This window comes from Phyllostomus hastatus, unplaced genomic scaffold (assembly GCF_019186645.2).
Source record: "Phyllostomus hastatus isolate PE091 unplaced genomic scaffold, TTU_PhHast_1.1 phas_contig_41, whole genome shotgun sequence".
Taxonomy (NCBI): Eukaryota; Metazoa; Chordata; class Mammalia; order Chiroptera; family Phyllostomidae; genus Phyllostomus; species Phyllostomus hastatus.
This window is the reverse complement of record NW_025333876.1, coordinates 2916820-2937705: the sequence shown is the minus strand read 5'-3', so window position 1 is coordinate 2937705 and position 20886 is coordinate 2916820. Positions and strand designations below refer to the sequence as shown.

At 41.1% G+C, this 20886-nt stretch overlaps 1 protein-coding gene across 1 annotated transcript in view; it reads left to right on the top strand.

The window, feature by feature from the left end:
* FLT1 (fms related receptor tyrosine kinase 1) overlaps positions 1-20886 on the top strand; it is a 188434-nt gene that overhangs the window by 75742 nt on the left and 91806 nt on the right. The window contains exons 11-13 of the mRNA XM_045844753.1: positions 5259-5373; positions 13440-13548; positions 19758-20066. Of these exons, the coding sequence (XP_045700709.1) occupies positions 5259-5373; positions 13440-13548; positions 19758-20066 (533 nt within the window). The remainder of the gene's footprint in view (positions 1-5258; positions 5374-13439; positions 13549-19757; positions 20067-20886) is intronic.

Here is a 20886-nt window from a genome sequence, read left to right as displayed (position 1 = left end):
CATTTGATTTTTCAGAGTCTCAGTTTCCTTATTGGTGAAAGGGTTTGTAAACTGGGCATCATAATACCTGCTTCATTGCATGACTGAGAATTTGTTGAGCTTAAATGTGTGTATATAGCTTCTAGCCTGGGCCTAGCATTAGAGTCAGAATTTAGAACAGAGATTTTGAAAGAAAGGTCAGCCTCATATCATTTATCATAGGGAGAAAGGAGATCCTAAAAAAAAATCTTTCTATCTTAAGATTCAGACTGTAGAGTAAACTTTCTAGGATTGGGGTGGTTATGAAACTTGCTAGAAATCATTTATGAAATGAGGATTTTGTGATGACAGGGGTCTTGGTTACTAGAACAGGCACTAAACAGATGGGTGATCTCCAGAAAGGTGAAATGCAGGCCTGAATCATCTCACTTCATTCTTCAAACACTATTGTTTGCTCATAGAAGAGTCACTTCAAAGAAAACACAGATACTAACTATCAGTGGCTGAAGCTCACCCAGCTGGACTGTCCCTTCTTACTCCACTGGATGCAACAGTCTGTCCTCTAAAGGAAGAAAAGCACCAGCTCTGCACCCAGGCAGAGGGTGGAGAAAGAGAGGCAGAAGAAATGAAGAAAGCCTGAAAGTTGGAATTGTTCAAAGCCAGCACCTAAGGAAAATCACAGGGGAGCCCAAAGGGGCCCCTTGAGTGCATACTGTGCATTGTGTTTCCTGGGCTGGATTTGCAAAGGTGATTTGGAATTAGGTTCAGAATGGTGGGGTAACAAAGGGAGCTCTACTATAGACAACTTGCAGACCTCAGGCACATTGGATACTCAACACATTTTGGTTGTGTATGATGAGATTTGTTTGCCAAACTTGGGAAAGAAACTGACCATGTTATACAAAAAGGGCTAAAAAAATTCAAATCCCCACTATGTTAATAGTATTCGTGTAGTGAATATTTGAAGCCTGGTCTTCCTGTGCACACAGAAGCACTGAAGCACAGCAACTTCTTGTTACGTGATGCTTGTCCGTGGATGTTATGTTACCTACGGGTTAAGTGCACAGATTCTGGAATAAGCCATGACTGATTATGAATTCTGCCTCTGCCACTTACTAGTTGTTTGACCTCTCTAATCCTCAATCTCCTTACTCATTAAATGGGAGATGAGAGTACTTACTTTTTAAGATATCATACAGATTAGTGAGATAGCATGTATGTACTGCCAAGTGCATGGGAAATATAGTCCTTGTTGTAGTAGAGAGTAATGTGCACGGTATATATTATAGTTATTCTAACCTGTGGCTGGTTAACATGCCTCTCGGGGACAGTGTTGGCTTTGCCCTTCCTTATCTGTGGCCCCAGACTGCCTGTATCTGTCTGTGGTCACAGAGGAGCCAAATGCTTACGAGTGTGAAGGGAACAGGGCAAATCCATCACCCCTACAGGAAAATCAACCCAAAGCATGTAGGTCAGTAATGTCTTCTACGTCTCTGGAGGCTGGCGTTTCCCTAATAATGTCAAGAGAAGAAGGCTGGTAACTTAGAACAGATGGGAGAGTCCCACAGGTGGCTCCTGCCTGGAGTTACAGAGACTGACATGTCACATGTAGGGCCCCAGCTCCATGTGTTGGATATGAAATTGGCTGCTTTCTCTTAATTTATTTATATCAATCTCGAGTAACTAATTTGTTTCAACTCCAGGGCAATGGATGAGATGACATGGAGTACACTCTTACCCCGGAAATTTTTTTTCCCCTCTCAATGGTTATAAATACCTCCATGCTATTGTACTTGGCATGCTACATGCAAATGGAGGTCAGGGCCCTAAAACTCATTAGGAAAGGGACAGAGGCTTGGAGCAGAGAGAGGACGGTGGAGTTGAAGCTGATAACAGTGGCCTTGTCCAGAATAGTGCCTGGGAGCTTTCTTATCTCTCCTTGGCAGGAGGTGCTGTGGGCTTCCTGTGCGAAATCAGGAGCGAGCGCTGCTTTCCTCTTGTTGTTCGGCTTCCTCCCCCCTCAAGACGGTTCCCAGCACAGTGATTATCTTTGCATCTTCAAACATGGCACAATCTACTTCCTTAAGAGCTTGATGTATTCTTAAGGCTTAGGCAAACTCCCCTCCCCCCAAATCCCGTTTCAAGTGCTGTTATATAGTCAGGCTCCCAAATGACATTCTATTTTTATGGTTCCAATTACAAAGAGGGAAAAATAATAGCCCCCAAATTAGAAAACAGCCACAGAATCTGTCCTTTTTGTTTGGAGGGCCTTGCACTAGTCTAGCCTATACTTTCCACGCTGGGGCTGTGCCATCCGTAACCGCCCTCAGACTTAGGGCCGGGGGCGGGAGTCAGAGGTTGACAACCCCTACTGAACTCCGGCAGCAGACAGCGCTTCCCTCCGGAAACACCCAGACGGGCTTTACTCTCACATATTTCTTTGTATTTCCTGAAGACCAAGCGTATGAAACTATGATCTTTGTCTAAGACCTCCCTATCCTTTTTGCTTCTTTGGGGGAAAAAGAATGAAATGAAATGCTTCTCTTTCAGATACAACAGAACTTCAGCTGTTTGTTGTTGTGATGGCCCGTATAAACACACATGTCTAACATAGGTGTATACGTGTTCATAGAGGTGTCATAAACCCCATATACCTATAATGTACATATACATTGTATATACTCATACAAGTACTGAGCATGTGTGAAAAATGTGAGGTCAAGTACTAGTTTGAAGCATAGATGTTATAGCCTAGAAAGTGTAGAATACTAATAATGAAAACTAGAGCAAAATGATATTATGTCTGGGATTTGCTTTAAAACACTTATAAAAAATAAAAAGAAATAAGGAACAGATGAAACAAATGTAAAATCTTAGCTTTAAATTTGGGTGCTGGGTATATGAAGATTTATTATATTATGTGCACTTATCAGTATGTTTGAAAATAATAACTGGAACAAATGAAACCTCTTACTAGAAACAATGTATCAGTACCTCATGCTTGTTTGTATGTTTATACATGTTTATGGAGCACCAATTACCTCCTAGTCCTTTGTTTAACTGTGAGGACAGGGTGAAGAAGTAGATGTGGCCCCTGTCCCCCTGTAGCTGTTGGCCCAGTAGGGCCTGGGAAGCATTAAATGGAAACTTAGAAAGTGTGGGTGCTCTGGGGAGGACCTCATGGGCAGCATGTCCAGGAGGGGAGACCAGCCAGAAGACTGGCTCGTTTCAGACTCTGGAGCCTTCCTCAGCTCCAGGCCCAGGAAGGAATATCACAGGACTTCCCACTGATCATCACAATCCTGTCTCTCTTCCCTTTTTCTCACGTATTTGCCCTCTCACCTTCATCTCACGTAAGTCACAGCTGCCTTTGGCTCCTTAAGATCATCCACTCAATTTTTCTGGAAATTGGGCTCTAAAAGTTTCTCCTGGTTTGAATATCTCCAAAATCTGCCCAAAGATGTAAAGCCCAACAAACTTTCTGCTCACAATAAATTCTAGTCCAACACATAGCAATACAAAATGCTTCAATGAAATGGTCACAGTACAAGGAAACAGAAAAATCAATACGTAAGTTCGTCGGGAAGCAGAGGGTCTGGCTGAGGGTGGCTGTAGGTCCTCAATTCAGGCTCCGCCAGCACCTGTCTCTCCTTCCCTGCCCAGACTGGCAGAAAAGTGCAAACCTTGGGAGCCCACAGGTGCAGTTCGGAGGGACCTGAAGTCTCTCTCTATTTGCATTGTGTCTCAAATAAATCCATATTTAAATCTCAAGGAGTCTTTTAAGGTGAACTTGCAATAAATTCAGTGAGTGGCTCCAGTCATGAGAGCAGTGAGGAGTCGCAGAGGTCAGAAGAAGCTGTTAGATAAGGTCAGGTTGTGGGAAGAGAGGGTGTCCAGTCCGTGGTAGCTGAGTGAGTGAAGTGGAGGAACCACATACCACATGATACAGTGAGAATATTTCCTTACTTTTCTGCGGTGTCTTTAATTTATAAAACCTCTGTAGGTAAATTAAGTCATGTAATGCTTATATAATCCTGTGAGATTAACAAGGTGGGTATATTTTTATTCTTATTTTTTTGAAGAGAAGACTAGTTGTGCGGGGTGGGACTAGGATTTAGGAGCCCTGTGAGTCCGGGTCCAGGACTCTGAACTAACCAAACCAAAACATGATTTGACTACAACAAAGAGCTTCTGTAGGGTTCAGGTTGGCAAAGCATGCAGGGAATCGACTGTGGATGGCCTTGACTGTCAGACAAGGAAGCCTGGGCTTTCTCCAGTACGGTAGCAAAAGGACTCCCCTGAAAACCAGAGCATTCAGGAGTTGGTCTGCCAGCAGTTTGGGGGATGTCAGAGTGGCAAAGCCAGGGGCCAGCAAGGGTAGTTCAGATGCTGGTGCACTGTCCAGGTCAGGATGGACTTGAATGTCTTTTTTGTTGTTTGGGGGGTTTATTCAGGTAGAATGTAGGATACATGAAGTGCAACAAATGCTCAGTAAATACTTAGACCAATGAAACTGCACGAAAACAGAAGCCTGCTGATGGTAATGTGTCTGAGAGAACATGCTGACTTCCGGATCCAGGTCGAAATCTCTCCAGTAACTAGTTTGAAATAATAGGAGAGATTTCATGGACTTTTAGAATCAAAAAAGATTTTATAGATAAACAACTTCAACATCCTTATTTTATCATTAAACACTTGAAGCCTGAGAACTTAAAGAGCTTGACATGATACCCCCAAACTTGAAAAGAAATAGACTGAACATAGTAACTGTTCCATAATGTGTTTCCATACACACCTAATTAGCCCTGGAAAAAATTACCTGCATAATGGAATGTTCTGATTAAAAGCCAGCCTTTTATAGAGGTGAAATGCTATTATTTGAGATTTCCATTCATTAGCATAACTTCATTTTTTCTGTTTATATGTTTCCTCCACTACAAACTAATTAAAATCTAGATACTAAAACTTTCTAATTTAGGCATTTTTACTTCATAATTAACATTTAGAACAGGAAAGATGTATGGAGATACATCAGTATGGGTTTTTCAGGTCATGGAAAATATATTTGCTATTTTTAAGTTTTGAGGACAGATATTGGGGGAAATCTAAGGAAAGGGGGAAAATGTGATTTTTGTTACCCAAGCATTCATCCAATGACTTTATTTATTTGTTTCTTTGTTTGTTTTTGTTGTTGCCCAGTGATTCTCATTTCACCTGAAGCCTTGGGCTTGACCGTGTTGCAAAGCAACACAGTAATGACTTTTTTTTTTTTTAAATAGGTATGACTTTTGCTCCAGTAGTGAAGAATCCTTTATCCTGGATCCTGACAGCAACGTAGGAAACAGAATCGAGAGCATCACTCAGCGCACGGCAGTAGTAAAAGGAAAGAATAAGGTATTTTTTGGAAAAATAAGCACTGGGATATTTATTCTAAAAACACACACTCAGTTCCTAGTTCTGGGTTTATTAGAACCTGACATAGTTAAAAGGCTGAACAAAAAATCAGAGAGAAGAAAGTATTGAGCTACGACTCCCTGAGAGGGGCACCGAGACCGCTCCAACGGTGGCATTCTCCCGCCGACCACCAGCTCCAAAGCACTGAGGACCGGTCCTAGCAGAAGAGGCGAAACTGCCTCCTAGACATCAGATTTGCCCACATCAGTGCTTCTCTGCTACGCTCTGGGGGCATGTTAGAGTACTCACCCAATTATTACATTTGAGCCTCTGGGGTGGAGCCCCGGGTTCATAAAAGCTCCCCGGAGAGGCCAGGACTGAGAATCACTGCCATACATAAAGTGGGGTGATGCTAAGAAAAAGCTAAAATGTAATGTTCCCTTTTCACAAAATATCTTGTTTTTCCCTTTGTCTTTGCAAGAGCAAAGCCTGACTATGTTGGGGTATACAAACATTCAGTGTCAAGATTTTCTGTCTTAAGCTATGTAAATCAAAACCACAATGACATACTACCTCATACCTGTTAAGAATGGCCATCATCAAAAAGATAAAGATAACAACTGTGGGCCAGGATGTGGAGAAAAGGGAACCCTTGTGCACTGTTGGTGGGAATGTAAATTGGTGCAGACACAATGGAAAACAGTATGGAGTTTCCTTAAAAAAAATGGAACTATCATATTGCTGGATCAATGGAACTAATTGATCCAGCAATCCCAATTATAGGTACATAGTTGAAGAAAATGAACATACTAACTCAGTGAGATATAGGCACCTCCACATTCATTACAGCATTACTCAAAATATCCAAGAAATGATAACAACCTAAGTACTCCTCAATGGATGAGTGAATAAAGAAAATTCAGTGTGTATACACAACAGAATATTATTCAGCTATAATAAAGAATGAAATCTTGCCATTTGTGACAACATGGATACACCTTGAGGGCATTATGCTAAATAAAATAAGTCAGAGGAAAACAAATACGTCATTTGTATATGCAATCTAAAACAAAACAAACAACAACAAAAAACATCAAGCTGATAGATACAGAGAATAGATTGGCTGTTGCCAGAGGCAGAAGGTGGGGGTGGGCAAACAAGGTAAAGGGGGTCAAAAGATACAAACTGCCAGTTAAAAATAAGTAAGTCATGGGAGTTTAATGTACAGCATGGAAGCTATAGTGGTAATACTATATTGCACACTTAGATGTTGATAAGAGCCCTGAGCAGTGTGGCTCAGCTGGTTGAGTGTCATCTCACAAAGCAAAATGTTACTGGTTCGATTCCCCATCAGGGCATTTGCCTAGGTTGCAGGCCCAGTCCCCTGTTGGGGAGCATGTGAGAGGCAACCAGTCAATTTTTCTCTCACACATTGATGTTTCTCAGCCTCTCTTTCTCCCCCCGCCTTTCCCTTTCTCTAGGAATAAATAAAATCTTTTTTAAAAAGTTGCTAAGAAAATAGATCTTAAAAGTTCTCATCACAAGAAAAAAATTGTAATTATATGTGGTGAAAGATGTTAACTAGAGTTATTATGGTGATCATTTTGCAATATATACAAATACCAAATCATTATATTGTACCTCTGAAACTAATCGTTATAAGAGAGGAACTTCAACACCCGCCAAAAAGTATCCAATCTCATCAGGGTCCAGCAGGCATCTTTTCTGCCACTCCTGTGCTACTTATTCATTCTGTTCTCCCCTAACCTCCACTGAGCCTCCGCACAGCTGGCACCAGGCAAATCTCAGTGGGCCTCAGACCGGCTGGCTTTTTTTTTCTGTGGAATTAGTGAAAAGAACACGTAAAAATCTGCTATTAAAGGCATGGAATAGTGATGCTTTGAAAAGGAAAAAATATATATCAAACAACCCCTTGCCGAAATGTCCATACTTGCATGTCTTGATTTGGAGTCATCTGTTAATGCAGATGCCATCTGCTTGAGAGGGTTATGCTTGTGACCTATTTATTCAGCTGTATGCATTTGAAGGCGACAAAATAGATGGCATCATTGTCTGTGTAGGATTTAACAATAGCAGTAACAACAAATAACATCTGAGTTCTTCAATGTGTGAAACTTTTTGACATACACTAATGTCGATGTCATTTTTTGGCTGGCTAAAGTGGTTATCTCCATTTTAAAGATAAGAAAAACTAGCATGATAAGATGATTAACTCAAAGCCACACAGTGTAAAAGTGGAAAATAAAGAGCTCAAACCAAAGTCTTCCTGTTCCAAAACCCAGTATTCTGCAGACTTAAGCCAATACAGTTAAATATCAGTTAAAATGGGGGTGGCTTCCATGAGACTATCAGCAATGGTTTGTCAAGGATTTAGGAAATGTTTTTATAACTACCAGCAGTTGTAGGTGGTTTATAGGGGTTTTTTTTCTCTGATACAAATGAACAGCAGTTTGAAACATTCCATGACGTGTAGCTGTCGATGAGGGGGCGTTGTAATGAAATACTAGGAAAGAGGAAAGTCTATAAACTTGAAAGTTAAATTCACAAAAATAAGCTATAGAAAATAAAATGGAAAGTGAGAAGGCGAGGTGAGGTTTCTGAGTAGCCGGAACCATGAAGTGGCTACCTGACTCCTTAGAGAGTAGTAGCACAACAGCAGGAGCTAGGAAAAGGAACTTCCCTGATTTACATGTAACTCTCTGGTTACTCAGAGGTGTTAAATATCAATCTCCAGACCCAGTGGGTACCTATGCCTTCCCAGGTGCAGTCAGACTCTGCCACTTTCTGTCTTGTAGAACCACGTGCAAACCAGTTCATCTCTCTGAACTGGAGTTCTCTCCTCCAGAAAATGGGACTAGTAATATTTGCCCTACCTAATTTGCCTGTTGTTACAAAGGTGGTCATCATAGTCCTGGCTGGTGTGGCTCAGTTGGTTGGAGCATTGTCCCGTGGTCCAAAGGGTTGTGGGCTGGATTCCTGGTCAGGGCACACACCTAGGTTGCAGGTTCAGTACCCAGTTGGGGTGCATAACAAGAGGCAACTGATCAATTTTTCTCTCTTATATTCCCTCTCTATAAAAATCAATAAGCATGTCCTGTGGTGAAGATGAAAAAAAGAAAAAGTGGTTGTCATATAGACCCTAATGTGAGTCCCAGAATTATGGGGATCATATATAATGAAGACTATTTGTTAAGCAGTTACGTGCAATGCAAATAATAGTTAATACTCTTTCTAAACAAAGTTGATATATATGTATATCTGTATATATAAAATATCCTTTTAGTGGCTATAACACATTAGACTTTAAGTAAATTATTAATTTTAGGTTCTAACTTTTAAAGAATTTTTTACTTTATTAATATATCTTTATGAAAAATTACCTTTCATATAATAATAACAAGTGGACGTTTTGCTATTTCAGAATGATTTGTACTGGTCTTCCCTTTACAATTCAAACCGCCTTTATGTTCTGTACATTTTAAGAAAGTGCAGTCCCAACTTGGACTGTCACGATCCTTTTCGCTGGAGCAGAGTGTCGGCACGCCCAGCGACAGCCCCGGCCCCACAGATCAGTGGACAGTGGGTCCGCCGGTGCACCTGTCGGATTTCAGGGACTTGCATTTTTTCCCTTTGTTTTGTTTTGTTTTGATGTAATTCAAGTAAGAGTGCAGGGGACAATAAAATTCAGTTCCTTACTGGCAGGTTTTGGCCTAGATTTGTGAAAAGTGAGTCATCAGTGGAGTTGCTAGTACGAAACGCGGAGTTTTGTATTGTTTAAAGGGGGCAGCCAGACTGCGAGGTCTGTAGATGCAGAGTAGGAAGTAGAAGGAGCCTGGGGCAGAAAAAACGCACAGGAAACACATATCAGCGTTACTTCTGCGAGGCTGGAGAACTGTGACAACACAGGGTGTCAGCACCGTTCCCACTGAAGCTGTTTGGAGGTGAGAGTGGGAAGTGGCACACCGCGTGCGGCAGTCCGTGACAGAAGCATCAGCACCGAGTCGCAGAATCCCAGTTTCTGTTGGGTGGCCCGCACATTCCCCAATTTTTCTAATTTCATTCATGTTCTATTCTTCCATCACGTGGCTCAAATGTGCCACCCCGGGCTAATTTTAGATTTTTCCATGACCTTTCTCCATGTCTCCTTTTATGTCTCCCTGTGACACTTAGGAGGAAACTATATTAGAAACATTCTGAGATTAAAATCTCTGTTCTGTATACAGAGTTTAAAAAAAACTTTTGCTGGAGATTAGGCCGAATTACACGTCATCCCATCCATTCTATTCTGTGAGGTTCAAACCATATTGTAGTGGTGAATTACTAATACTTAGCGAAAAGGGGGGAGGGAATATGAATAACTTCCGGACTTACAGTACGTGAGGAGGGTTTTCGTCAGTGTTCCTGAGTCATACAAAAGAACCAGAGAATGGCCTTAAAGGGTCTGTTTCTAATATCTAAATTTTTGAGGTCCTGGCAGGGCAAGTAGAGGCACCCCCAAAGTGAGGGTCCAGAGCCAGAATATTGTTGCAAATGAAAATTAATTATAGTAATAATACAATCATAAATCTTGGAGAATTTCTTTCGGTGTGCCTTGTAAAATAAATTATTATTATTTTAAACACATGCTACAACTCAAATTCTTGGCACTTTCTCTTTTAAAATATTGAGTTGGTATTTGGGTTCCAACTATTCCTTTATTTGTATCTTTTCTCCTTGAGACAATAGTATTTGGTTATGAGCACCAAAGAATGAGTTGGCCCCTTTAACACAGAAGACTCTTGCATTGAGACTTACTGCCGTCAGTCCAGATGATTGATACTCACTTATAATTCATATTTGAGCCTTTTTTTCTCTGATCCTATAAAGTTTATACTTCAATTGTCAAAAAATATTTCATTTTTCATGAAAATATGTTTAAATTAACAATATATATTCTCTGAAAAAACAGGAGTACTCTTGAAATCAGATAGTTTTTAATAAAGTTGATCATGCAATACAAGTTTCATCTTATTTTTAAGTTTTCTTTAATTATAACTTTTTCATTCATCACTCCTATTCTCAAACCATGTAACACAATATACATTGAAAAATAGCTTGTAGCTTTTGTAAAATACTAAGAAAGAAATTAATATTCCTGTACATAGTAGCATTTAGCTTATGTGACCTATCTCTGCTGGCTAAAGGAAGTATTCTTGAGGAATAAACCCAATTTGAAAGACAGTCAGAACTCTACAATAGATCTGTGGTATCAGTTTAAATAGTTTTAGGGTAAGAAGTAGTTTTGTGTATCAGTTCTACCTAGGTCTGCCTGTGCTACTGTGTATCTTTGAGTGAATCACTTAACCTCCTATGACCTCAGTTGCTTCTTGTGCAGAAGAGGGTAATACAGCCCTTTCAGGGCCAGAGGGAGGGTTAAATGAGATAATGCTTTGCACACTATCTGGCACACAGTAAGGGCTACATAAAGGTACCCAGAACCAAAGAAATAATGAAAACTCCCATCAGTGTAATTTTATAGTTCAATTTTAATAGAAACTTTGGAGAGGTGAGTTCTGTGGCATACGTCACTAAAAGTAAGGTGTCTGTTTTAGGATGGCCCATTCGGGCAAAATAAGAGAGACTCAAATGCATTAGTATCTCTATGGTTTATCATGAGACTGGATTCATTTCACTTCTAGGTACCTCAATTTCATTGATTATACAAAGCTCCTGAGCTGCCTGACTGTGCTGGAGTCTTGTAAGACGGCCATCCCAGATGGCCTGCACATGTCTTAAATATGGCAAATGTGTACATCTGATGATTCTCCCTTATCATGGAACCCAGTTCTTGTTCTTAGTTGCTTTGAGTTCAGTGAAATCACAATAATTTTTAATAGAAGCCCAAATATAACTTTCAGATTCAGGTTATTGCTGTCCATAATATCAGATATTCTCAAGCCAAATAGAAATGAGTTTTTCAGCTATTTATTGAGAAATGATAGATCTGAGACTCTAAATAAAGTTCTACTGAGGCCCATTAGGGAAAACACTAGAGAGCTAACTCCATAAGAAGGCAGTACTTACAGGAGAGGCAAGAAGCGAGGGAGGGGCTGCGAGCCCCCCCCCCCCCACCAACCCGTCTGCATCCTTGGGCCTGAACTCAGTGTGGCACGCTGCGTCGGGCATCTGAGCCTGGGTTTGCTGAGACACGTCCTTCCAGCTGCCACCAGCTAGCCCTTCATTTCACATTGCCACCTATAACCTTCTCTCCTAACTGCTTTCCTTTTCTTCCATGACTCTTAAGTGGTGGATGCAATAATTCAAAGGAAATGGCTATCCAGAATTTTTTTTATTCCCCACCTCTTACAGATTAATAATCAAAAGGGAGACACCTGAGCTCTCTTCCATTCACTTCACTGCTTATCTGTCTTTGTGTGAGTGTTCTTCTGCAAAAGAGAGTAATATATATTGGATTTTCAAGCTGGGACATTCTCCTTTATAATCTTAAAGTGGTCCTTCAAGGTTACAAATAAGAATGTCATATTCATCTCCATCTTCCTTAAAACATCTGGGCAATACCCAGTAAAAGCTCAGTCAGTGTTTTCTAAATTGAATGAAAAATGCCACATATTGTAGATACTTTCATTTCCAATAATTTCAATAATATACAAAGAATATCTGGATATATATAATTAAAGAGATCCAACAGACAGAAGAGCAACCATCGTGTAATACTCACTATATCATAGTGAAAATTACAAAGAATGTGGAGCAACAAACTTGACTAAAAATAAGGAGTATATTTTTAGTCTTCCTGATCTGTAGACTAAAGACAGAAATAGCTTAATTTCTTGAATGGGATATGAGAACATGTAAAGTGCCTAGCATATTACTTGGCAACTCAGAAAAAACATAAGGCTTTTTCTAGAATTTGTGTTGACCACTTTAGAAAATCCGTGGTCTCATTTCAGCTCGTATGTTACTTTAGCCTAGAAGCCGCTCAGCCATTATACTCCAGCTAGGACATGCCGTTAGTCCGGAAGCATCAGCACAGCCCGTACAACTTCAAAGCCAGTTATGTGTGTCCAAGGAGATAGGCTGCAACAGTTTATAAGTAACTAGGTCAATATTTTAAAAATAAGTTTAAATATAAAAAATTTGCTTTTTCATTTTTTTCATATAGTATGCATTACTTTTTTGCAAGGTTGGGTTGGATTTTAAAACTCAACAATTTTTTCATGTTACTAATTTTTCTCTTAAAAGAAGATAGCAATGCAAGTCTTTATGCTGTATAAATTTGAGTTTTATTACTTTTTGAGACATATAGTTTCTAAAGTGCTCTCAAGTTTACACAAATTTGACTCCTGGTCTTTTTGTAACAAGGGCCAATTTGTCAAATAGCAGCACTAAAATCTAGTGAAATGATCATGGAATTAATTCATAACTTATATCCTCATTTCCTAGATGAGGAATTTACAGACCAAGAAATTAAGTCATTGACAAACACAGGCAATAATCTCAATGAGCTCTCCTTCTTCTCCTCCAACACCATCAGGCTACAATGCCACAGTCTTTGAGCACATTAAAAAAAAAATGGTTCAGTCAACCTATCTCTTCTGTCCCTGCTCACTTAACACTCTAAGGTTCCTGTCCCCAGAGAACAGCCACAATCTCAGGCCATCCAAATGAAGGGAGGCTTCGGCCTCACCTGTTGCTCTTGTTGACGTGGAACTGACCACCTCAGAGAGTAGGACGTGCAGTCCCACATCTTAGCTTCAGGCCTTTAATTGTTGCACCAGCAGCATGAGATAAATAACCCTGAAACCCTAGTACGAGGCGGACGTCATTGGCTCCGGTCTACTGAGGACCTGCTTTCCTGTTATTTTTCCATTCTCACTGGGGCTCGGGAAGGGCAGAGCCTTCTGGTAACCACCACTCGTGCATGCATTTACTATCTTTGTTGAATGAATGAAATAGCTGAATCATTTCAACCCGCAGAAGTAGCTGACCGATGTTCAAATGGTGCTTTGTCCTATCACTAGCTAAAATTTCCTTTTCTTTTGTAGACTGCTAGCACCTTGGTTGTGGCTGACTCTAGAATTTCTGGGACCTACAGCTGCATGGCTTCTAATAAAGCTGGGACTGTGGAGAGAAACATAAACTTTTATATCACAGGTAAGGCATGCATCCTATCCTCAAAAAGACAGCCTGGTGACTTCAGTTGCTCTTCAGATATTGTTTGCTGTTAGAGCACTCACAGATTGAGTGACTTTTATTTAAAGAAAATATTTCATAGAATTGTTAAAATTTGACAGCCTTCATCCTTGCCCTTAGGAATAGTATTCTACAACATCACTGAATCTTCTAAAGAGTAATTTCCCTGAATTCTCTTTTAGAGTTCTCTGTCTTTGCCTGGCTCCAGGGCTGGATTGTGAGCTTGGGATCTTGTCCTGTTGATTTTCTAACTCATTTCAGAACCTAGCCCCAGGTCCGGCACACAGCAGTTGTTTAAGAACAAGCAAGGAAACCAGTTGTAATACATTATAATACAATATCATATAACTTAACCAAAAAGCTAATTGTTTCACAACTTAATTTCAACTTTTTGAGAAATGAGGCTCTCCTATAGAAAGAAATCTGAAACTGAGTTTTGATGACAATAGTTAATGCACTATTTTTTGGTAGCATTTAAGAATGTTTGGCCTTAAATAAGACCATCTCTGCACATCTTAAAACTTCCAAGGTACACAAATGGCACTCCCTGTGTCCCTCCACGGGTACAGGAAGGAAGAAGTAGCTCAAAGTATAAAAACAATCGCCTGGCTCCACACTCCCCCAATTTCTGAGGAAACCTAGGCAGTGTGCCAACTCTTTGGAAACTTCACACTGCATGAGGCAGGCTGCAGCGGTTGCCTAGAGTTCTCCAGAAAGAAAGGTAGGTCCAATGTCCTGAGACATATGGGCTGTCAGATCATAAGGAGCCTTCTGGCGAGAAAGCCAACCCAAGAAGCTGCCCTAGGAGACACCCCGAGCAGGTTGCCGCAGAGTGTCAGAGCTGGAAGAGACCTTCGAGCCTCACGTTCCGAACATGCAGAAATGGGGTCTGCAGATGGGAGGAGGCAGACAGCAGAACTGCTCTAGACTAGACCAGTCCCTGTCTTGCCAGATGTGAGAAGTGGAAGGACAGTCATCTTTGCATCCATTCCAAGTGGGGAAATCCTTTACATTGAGAAGGATTCAGATAGCAACTTCACACAGATCCAGTCTCAGATGATTTAGACTAATTAAGTACAAAGGTTTGTATTGCCCTGCATATTTGGTTGGAAACAAGTTACCATCCAAATCAATAGCCACCATACATGTGATTTAGAGTACAAAAGACTGAGCAACTCGCGTTTCAAACGATTGGCAAGTTTATACAAATTAAATGCACTGGCTATTAGACAGTAGAGTTTAACTCTTACAGAGCACTTGTAGAAGTATCAGTGGTGCCCTGTCTTTCTAGGAAGATAGTTTTAACACCAAGGAAACAAAGAAGAAATATTGAATTATATATATCCTAGTATTAAAAGGTATGAGCAGAAGTAACGTGACAGATGAATTTGCCAGCGTTGAGCCAACACTGTCTAACAGAAATACAAGCCACATATGTAATTTAAAATTTTCTAGTATCCAGATTTTTAGACGGTGAAAGGAAAAAAGTGAAATTAATTTTATTAAACCAATATACTCAAAATATTATCAACCTGCCCTTGATGTGTTTAAAAATATTGCACTGCTTTAGTTTTTAAACTTTAAATTAATTGGAGTAAAGAATTGGATAAAATTCGGTTCTTTAGTCACCCTGGCCACACTGTAAATGCGCAACAGCCACATGGGGCTCTCGGGTTCCGTGTTGTACAGTGTAACTTGAAGCCTCAGAGAAGGAGGAGGGACTTGAGAGGGTCCTGGATTTGAGTCACTACTGAGCAGAATTAGAATCTGAATGGGTAGAAAGAAGAGGACAGTGTTGTCCTGGCATTTTCAGAGTCAAGGCTGGAGTACCATAAACAATGCATCTGAACACATACAGGTTCTAGCTCAAGCAAATAGCTGTTCAATGTTTCAGCCTCTGGGGATGAACAAGCCATCCATAAGGACTGGAGAGATCAGGTTCAAATTTTGAGTTCTGAGACTACTCAGAGTTCCACAGCAGAGTGTGGCAGCACCTAGAGGTGCAGAAAGGAGCTGCTCCTGACTCCCCTGTGTTCTCTTTCCACTCCTGTCTCTGCCCCACATGGTGAGGGGCCATGCACCCATGCGTCCGGGCTCCCCAGCCTGCAAATGCAAACTCCTTCCACACCTCTCATGAACAGTCTTCCCCAGGACCTTGAAGTGTGCTCAGTGACACGCAGTCTGGCTTCAGGAGGACGGATCTGGAGAAGAGGAAAGAGACTTGGGATCATCTTTACAGGGAATTTTAGGATTCTGGGGACCCCGTCCCCCAACAAGGATCTAGATGTGGGACTAACATAGGCTCTGAGTGGGCATGCCCACTTAGCCCATGGACTCTTTGATTGTGAAGACGGACAGCCAGACAGAGCCATCCGAAGGCCCAGGTCAGGGACCCCTCTTGCCTGAATCTGAAGCAATGTTGGAAGAGGATGTACACATTGTGGAGGGGAACGGCGTCCTCATTTCCTTATTGTTCAGCATCTCCGGGAAAAGTGCACGGATGCCCAGCATGAGTTGCAGCACCCACGTCTCACCTGTCTGTCCCACTGAGTTCCTCCTCGCTGCACCATAAACCCACGCACAGTATTGTTGCTGATAGTGTCCCAGCTGGTGAAGCTGATCGAGATGATCAGCTGAATTCAGAAAGAAATTCCCTCTCACCTCCTGCCATTTGATACAGTTAATAACTGTGGAGTGGTTGAGACCTTTTCTAGATCCCAAGGCTTGTCCACAGAAAGGAGCAATGAGAATTCAATTCAAACATACCTCCTTGAAGCTCTCACCATTTTTTCCCTAGAAAGTCTAGAATTGTACTCTTAAAACAGAGCACAAATTCAACCAAATTCCTATTGCCTGAAATATAATTTTTCTGAACTCTTCCCTACCAGTAATGAAAAGTTCTAGTCTTGATTGGTGCTAATGGATTCATTTGCTTACATTCATTATTTTAAAACTCATTATTATCTTTTTCTTACTCAAATCTTCTTTGTCACCAGATTTACTTTCACTAGAGAGGAGACTAAATAGTCTTGGGAATATCACCCCTTATGTGTCTATTTTGTGTGTTTATGCTTGACCCTAGTGCAGATAATGCTTTAAAAAATCTGTCTAAAATTTAACTGCTTTAAACCTAGATCTGGATTTGGTTCTTTGCTGAGCCTCATTTCAATCACGTTTCTCCTTCCTTAAAATACCGGGTCCGGCAGAAGTAAGTCTTGCTCGAGTGTGGTCAGTAGGCTACATGAATGTCTTGCACAAGATGGACAGCAGTTTGAACATTTCACCCGAAATGTCACGTGGTGTGCTTGAGTGTGATATTGTTATGTGACAGAATTACATGCTTAGGATTTTGTAATAAAAGATTCTGTAATAAAAAGGCATGTTATTTGTGCCGGACCCTGTCTAATGATGACTTAGCGTTGCCTTCTAAATCAATGAAAAGTGATGACCTGCAGCCACTAGAGCACTGCACGGCTTTGACCCTGAGTTGGGCCATCACATATGTGTAGCAGCGACTGAAAAAGCAAAACTTTCTGGTAACCACTCACTTTCTTTTTAGAGAATATTATTTCTCTTCTTCAGTAGAAGAGAAGTTTTCTTTCTTCCCGCCTGACAAATGAGACACCTTCCATCCTTTTGATTTCTTTCAACCTTTTGTCTCTTTCATGAACTCGGTTCACATGTTTGACCAATCCAGTCAAAATGTCTACGCCCTCGTGCATAGATAACATTTTCACCTAACCCTAGGTTGAACGTCTCTCCTGAGCAGGGGTGGGTTCTTCTCCCCCACACCTCATAAGCTGCCATGGGTGTGATACCTGTTAGACAGTGAGTGTTAGCGGATGCTGATGCTGCTTGTGCTGAATCTTTAACAGACACTTGAGTGTGGGAAGATTTCTTGTTTTCACTGTGAGAGTTAGAAGGCAATTCTTTCTTGGGTCTGTTTTTGTACTTAGGCAAAAAGAAAAAAAATCAACATGGATTAAGGAGAAAAATCCCTCTGGATTCATTAACTAGTTTTAGGACATTTTATTTATCATCTTCCAGAGATCAAGAGAGAATGCCAAAGGGGCAATACTGAGACATAGATAATCACTTCTAAGAGGCTGTCCGATAATATACATCAAATTAGCTTTGGTGACAGTGTGCCCCACATGAAAAATGGACCTCAGAACCTACTGGGTTCTTTTCTTTTCCCATGTGTGTGTTTTTGCTGTTTTGCTGGCACGCAGCAGGACTGTGGGTGTGTTAGCAATCACTGAGTGTGAAACAGGAACAGCACTGCCTTATCTCCCTGGCTTCCCAGTGTCACTAAATGCATTTTATTTTGAGATTCCTGGTGGTGCTTGGCAAAGATAAACAAAATCTTCCATCAGGAAACCTGTGAGCTAATTTCCACAGGAAGTTTCAAACCACTGAAGTAAATAGAAACTCTCTACTTGGTCTCAGTGGTGTTACTTGGGCTCACTTAGGTTCCAGTACCAGATGTGACCTCATAAATGGAGTCTGTGGTCTTTAGAGAAATTATCTGATTGCACTTGGTACGCAAGACTTCTGTTCTAGTATATGTGTAAACGGGGGTGGCTGGTGTTTTGATCCTTATGCTTAGAAAATGTCTCAACTATAAAAATCTGCTGAATTACAGGGGCTATTTCAGACACCTTATTGTTATGTTAGAAATGACTGTCAGCTGCTTCTGCATCTTCTGGCACATCCTTAGATTTTAATTTTCAAAGCAGGAAAACCTCCCCTGTTCTCCTCTCTCTCTGACCACTGATAGTTTCATAAGCCACTGTTACTCCCGCTCCCAGATTTCAAATGAATACTTTGGCATTTCTTCAGACGTGACACTTTATAATAAAGCCAAGCCCAGAAAAATCAGAAAAACAAGCAAAGTGAGATTTAGGAAAGAGTTGATATGATATCTAATTTTGGACTATTGTCTCTTTAAGGTTTAAAGGTTTCTTTATAGCTTTGTGTGCAAAGGATAATAATAATAATAATAGCATAACATAGAGCTTTTCATCTTCAAAGTACTTTGTAAAATGTTGGCCCAAATTCTTCGCTCAAATACAGATACACCACTAGTAACAAGCAATGCAAGGTTCTGAGAGCAAATCAGTTCAGGGCCAGTAGTAGCCAATGGCTTTTTAAAATCCCCTGGTGAAATGAGACTGGGGACCTCTCAGTGCAAAAGCTAATGGTGGTCCAGGGTGAGAACTCTGGGGAGGAGAGAGAGCTCATGAGGTGTCTCCAGGGGCACTTAGAAAATGGACATGAAGGTTAGCCAGAAATGGGCACTGGAGAAAATGGCTTTAATGACACAGACACTTTCAGAAAATGCTTAATAGGCTTTTGAGAGCAAGTTTGAGTTTTAAAATTATCTGGCAACTCTTCCAGACTAGTTGTTTATATCTTCAGAAGAAATCTTTGCTCTTTTATGTCTGAAGGGCATGATCACCATTGAGGGGACCTGAGGAAGTGAGCTGGCTCTGCCCGGCTGCTGAGCCCACCGTGCCAGTGAAGAGCAGGCAGAGTTGTGGATGGCAGCCTGGGGGGGGGGGGCGGTTGGCATGGGTGGGGGGGACGGGGCGGGGTGCTGGCGACCCAGTCATGGGAAAGTCGGGGAAGCAGTGTTCTTTCTCTGGAACATTTAGGGCTGACGTGGTTTTGACTGGCATGACTAGGTCTTTCTTCTACCAGGGACCTGGGACTTCTAGTCTCACTTTTCACAACTTACTTCGAATAAGCCTGACTGAAAAAACACCTGTGATTTTTAGTACAAATTGCTGTTATTACTTTACTATTTTGTCCATTTACCAGTAGTTCTGTTTATGATAAAGAAATGGGAAATGTGGTTATCATCCCAAACTGTAAAAAACAATTCCACTTTGAAGAGCGTATTTGGGCAAGTATGGAAAATGTCCCATCCTACTAAACGTTCTGTTAGGCATTTCCTGCTTTGGATTTGGTTGAACTTAGTTGGTTCCCACCTGCTATATTTGATCAGTGCCCCTAAAGTAAACAGATAGTCATCCTTTTAACGCTGATGCTGACAGGATCTGTAGGAACAGTTCTTCAGATCTTTGAATATCTCCTGATGAGATGCTGCCTCTGTGTGATACATTGGTTTTTCTATGAACCAAAAGTTCTTTCTTCTTATTTTATAGATGTGCCAAATGGATTCCATGTTAACTTGGAAAAAATGCCTACTGAAGGGGAGGACCTGAAACTGTCTTGCACAGTGAGCAAGTTCTTATACAGAGACATTACTTGGATTCTGCTGCGGACAGCTAATAACCGAACCATGCACCATGGTATTAGCAGGCAAAAAATGAGCGTCACTAAGGAGCACTCCATTACGCTTCACCTTGTCATCAAGAATGCTTCCCTGGAAGATTCAGGCACCTATGCCTGCAGAGCCAGGAACATATACACAGGGGAAGATGTCCTTCAGAAGAAAGAAGTTATAATTAGAGGTGAGCACTGCAACAAAAAGGCTGTTTTCTCTCGGATCTCCAAATTTAAAAGCACAAGGAATGATTGTACCACACAAAGTAATGTAAAACATTAAAGGACTCATTCAAAAGTAACAGTTGTCTCATATCATCTTGATTTATTGTCACTGTTGCTAACTTTCTGGCTCAGAGGAGATGCTCCTCCCAAAATGAGTTTGGAGATGATGGGAGTAATCATGAGCCCCCAGGCCTGCACTGGGCTCCCCATCAGGCTGAGGGGTCTCCCTAGGGCCAACCCAGTGACGTGGTGCACATTTGGATTTGGAGGATCCCCGCAGGCACACTCTGTGCTTTTGCTCTTTGCTGTCTTCTCCTGCCTGGTAAACAACACCTGGGAGCTGACCCCTTCCTTCCACTTTGACGCCAGCCTCTTTGTATTTTTGAGTTTCAAAGCTGCATGAACTGAAATGCTGGTTTCTGCCAAAGATGGACATGAATAAGTTAATTTCCCAGCTGAGAATGAGTACAGTTGAATTTGAGACTCCGTCGGACCTCTGCCTGGTTTTATTTTGTATTATTTTATCTATTCTTCATTTGTAAATAGCACCTAAATACCAAGTTATAATGCTTATTTATTTGAAAATGCTTTGTTTTTTTACACTAAGCACATTAATCTTAAACTGGAGCTTCTAAAGTGGGTCCCACGGGTGCAAGTGTTGGTATGATTCATAGGTATTGAAGGTTTATCACAACAGGAATCGGGAAAACGCACCCCAATCAAGATGACTCCTGTCCCGTGTGATTCTCAGTAGCTGATCGACCAGTCCAGGGGTCAGTTTGT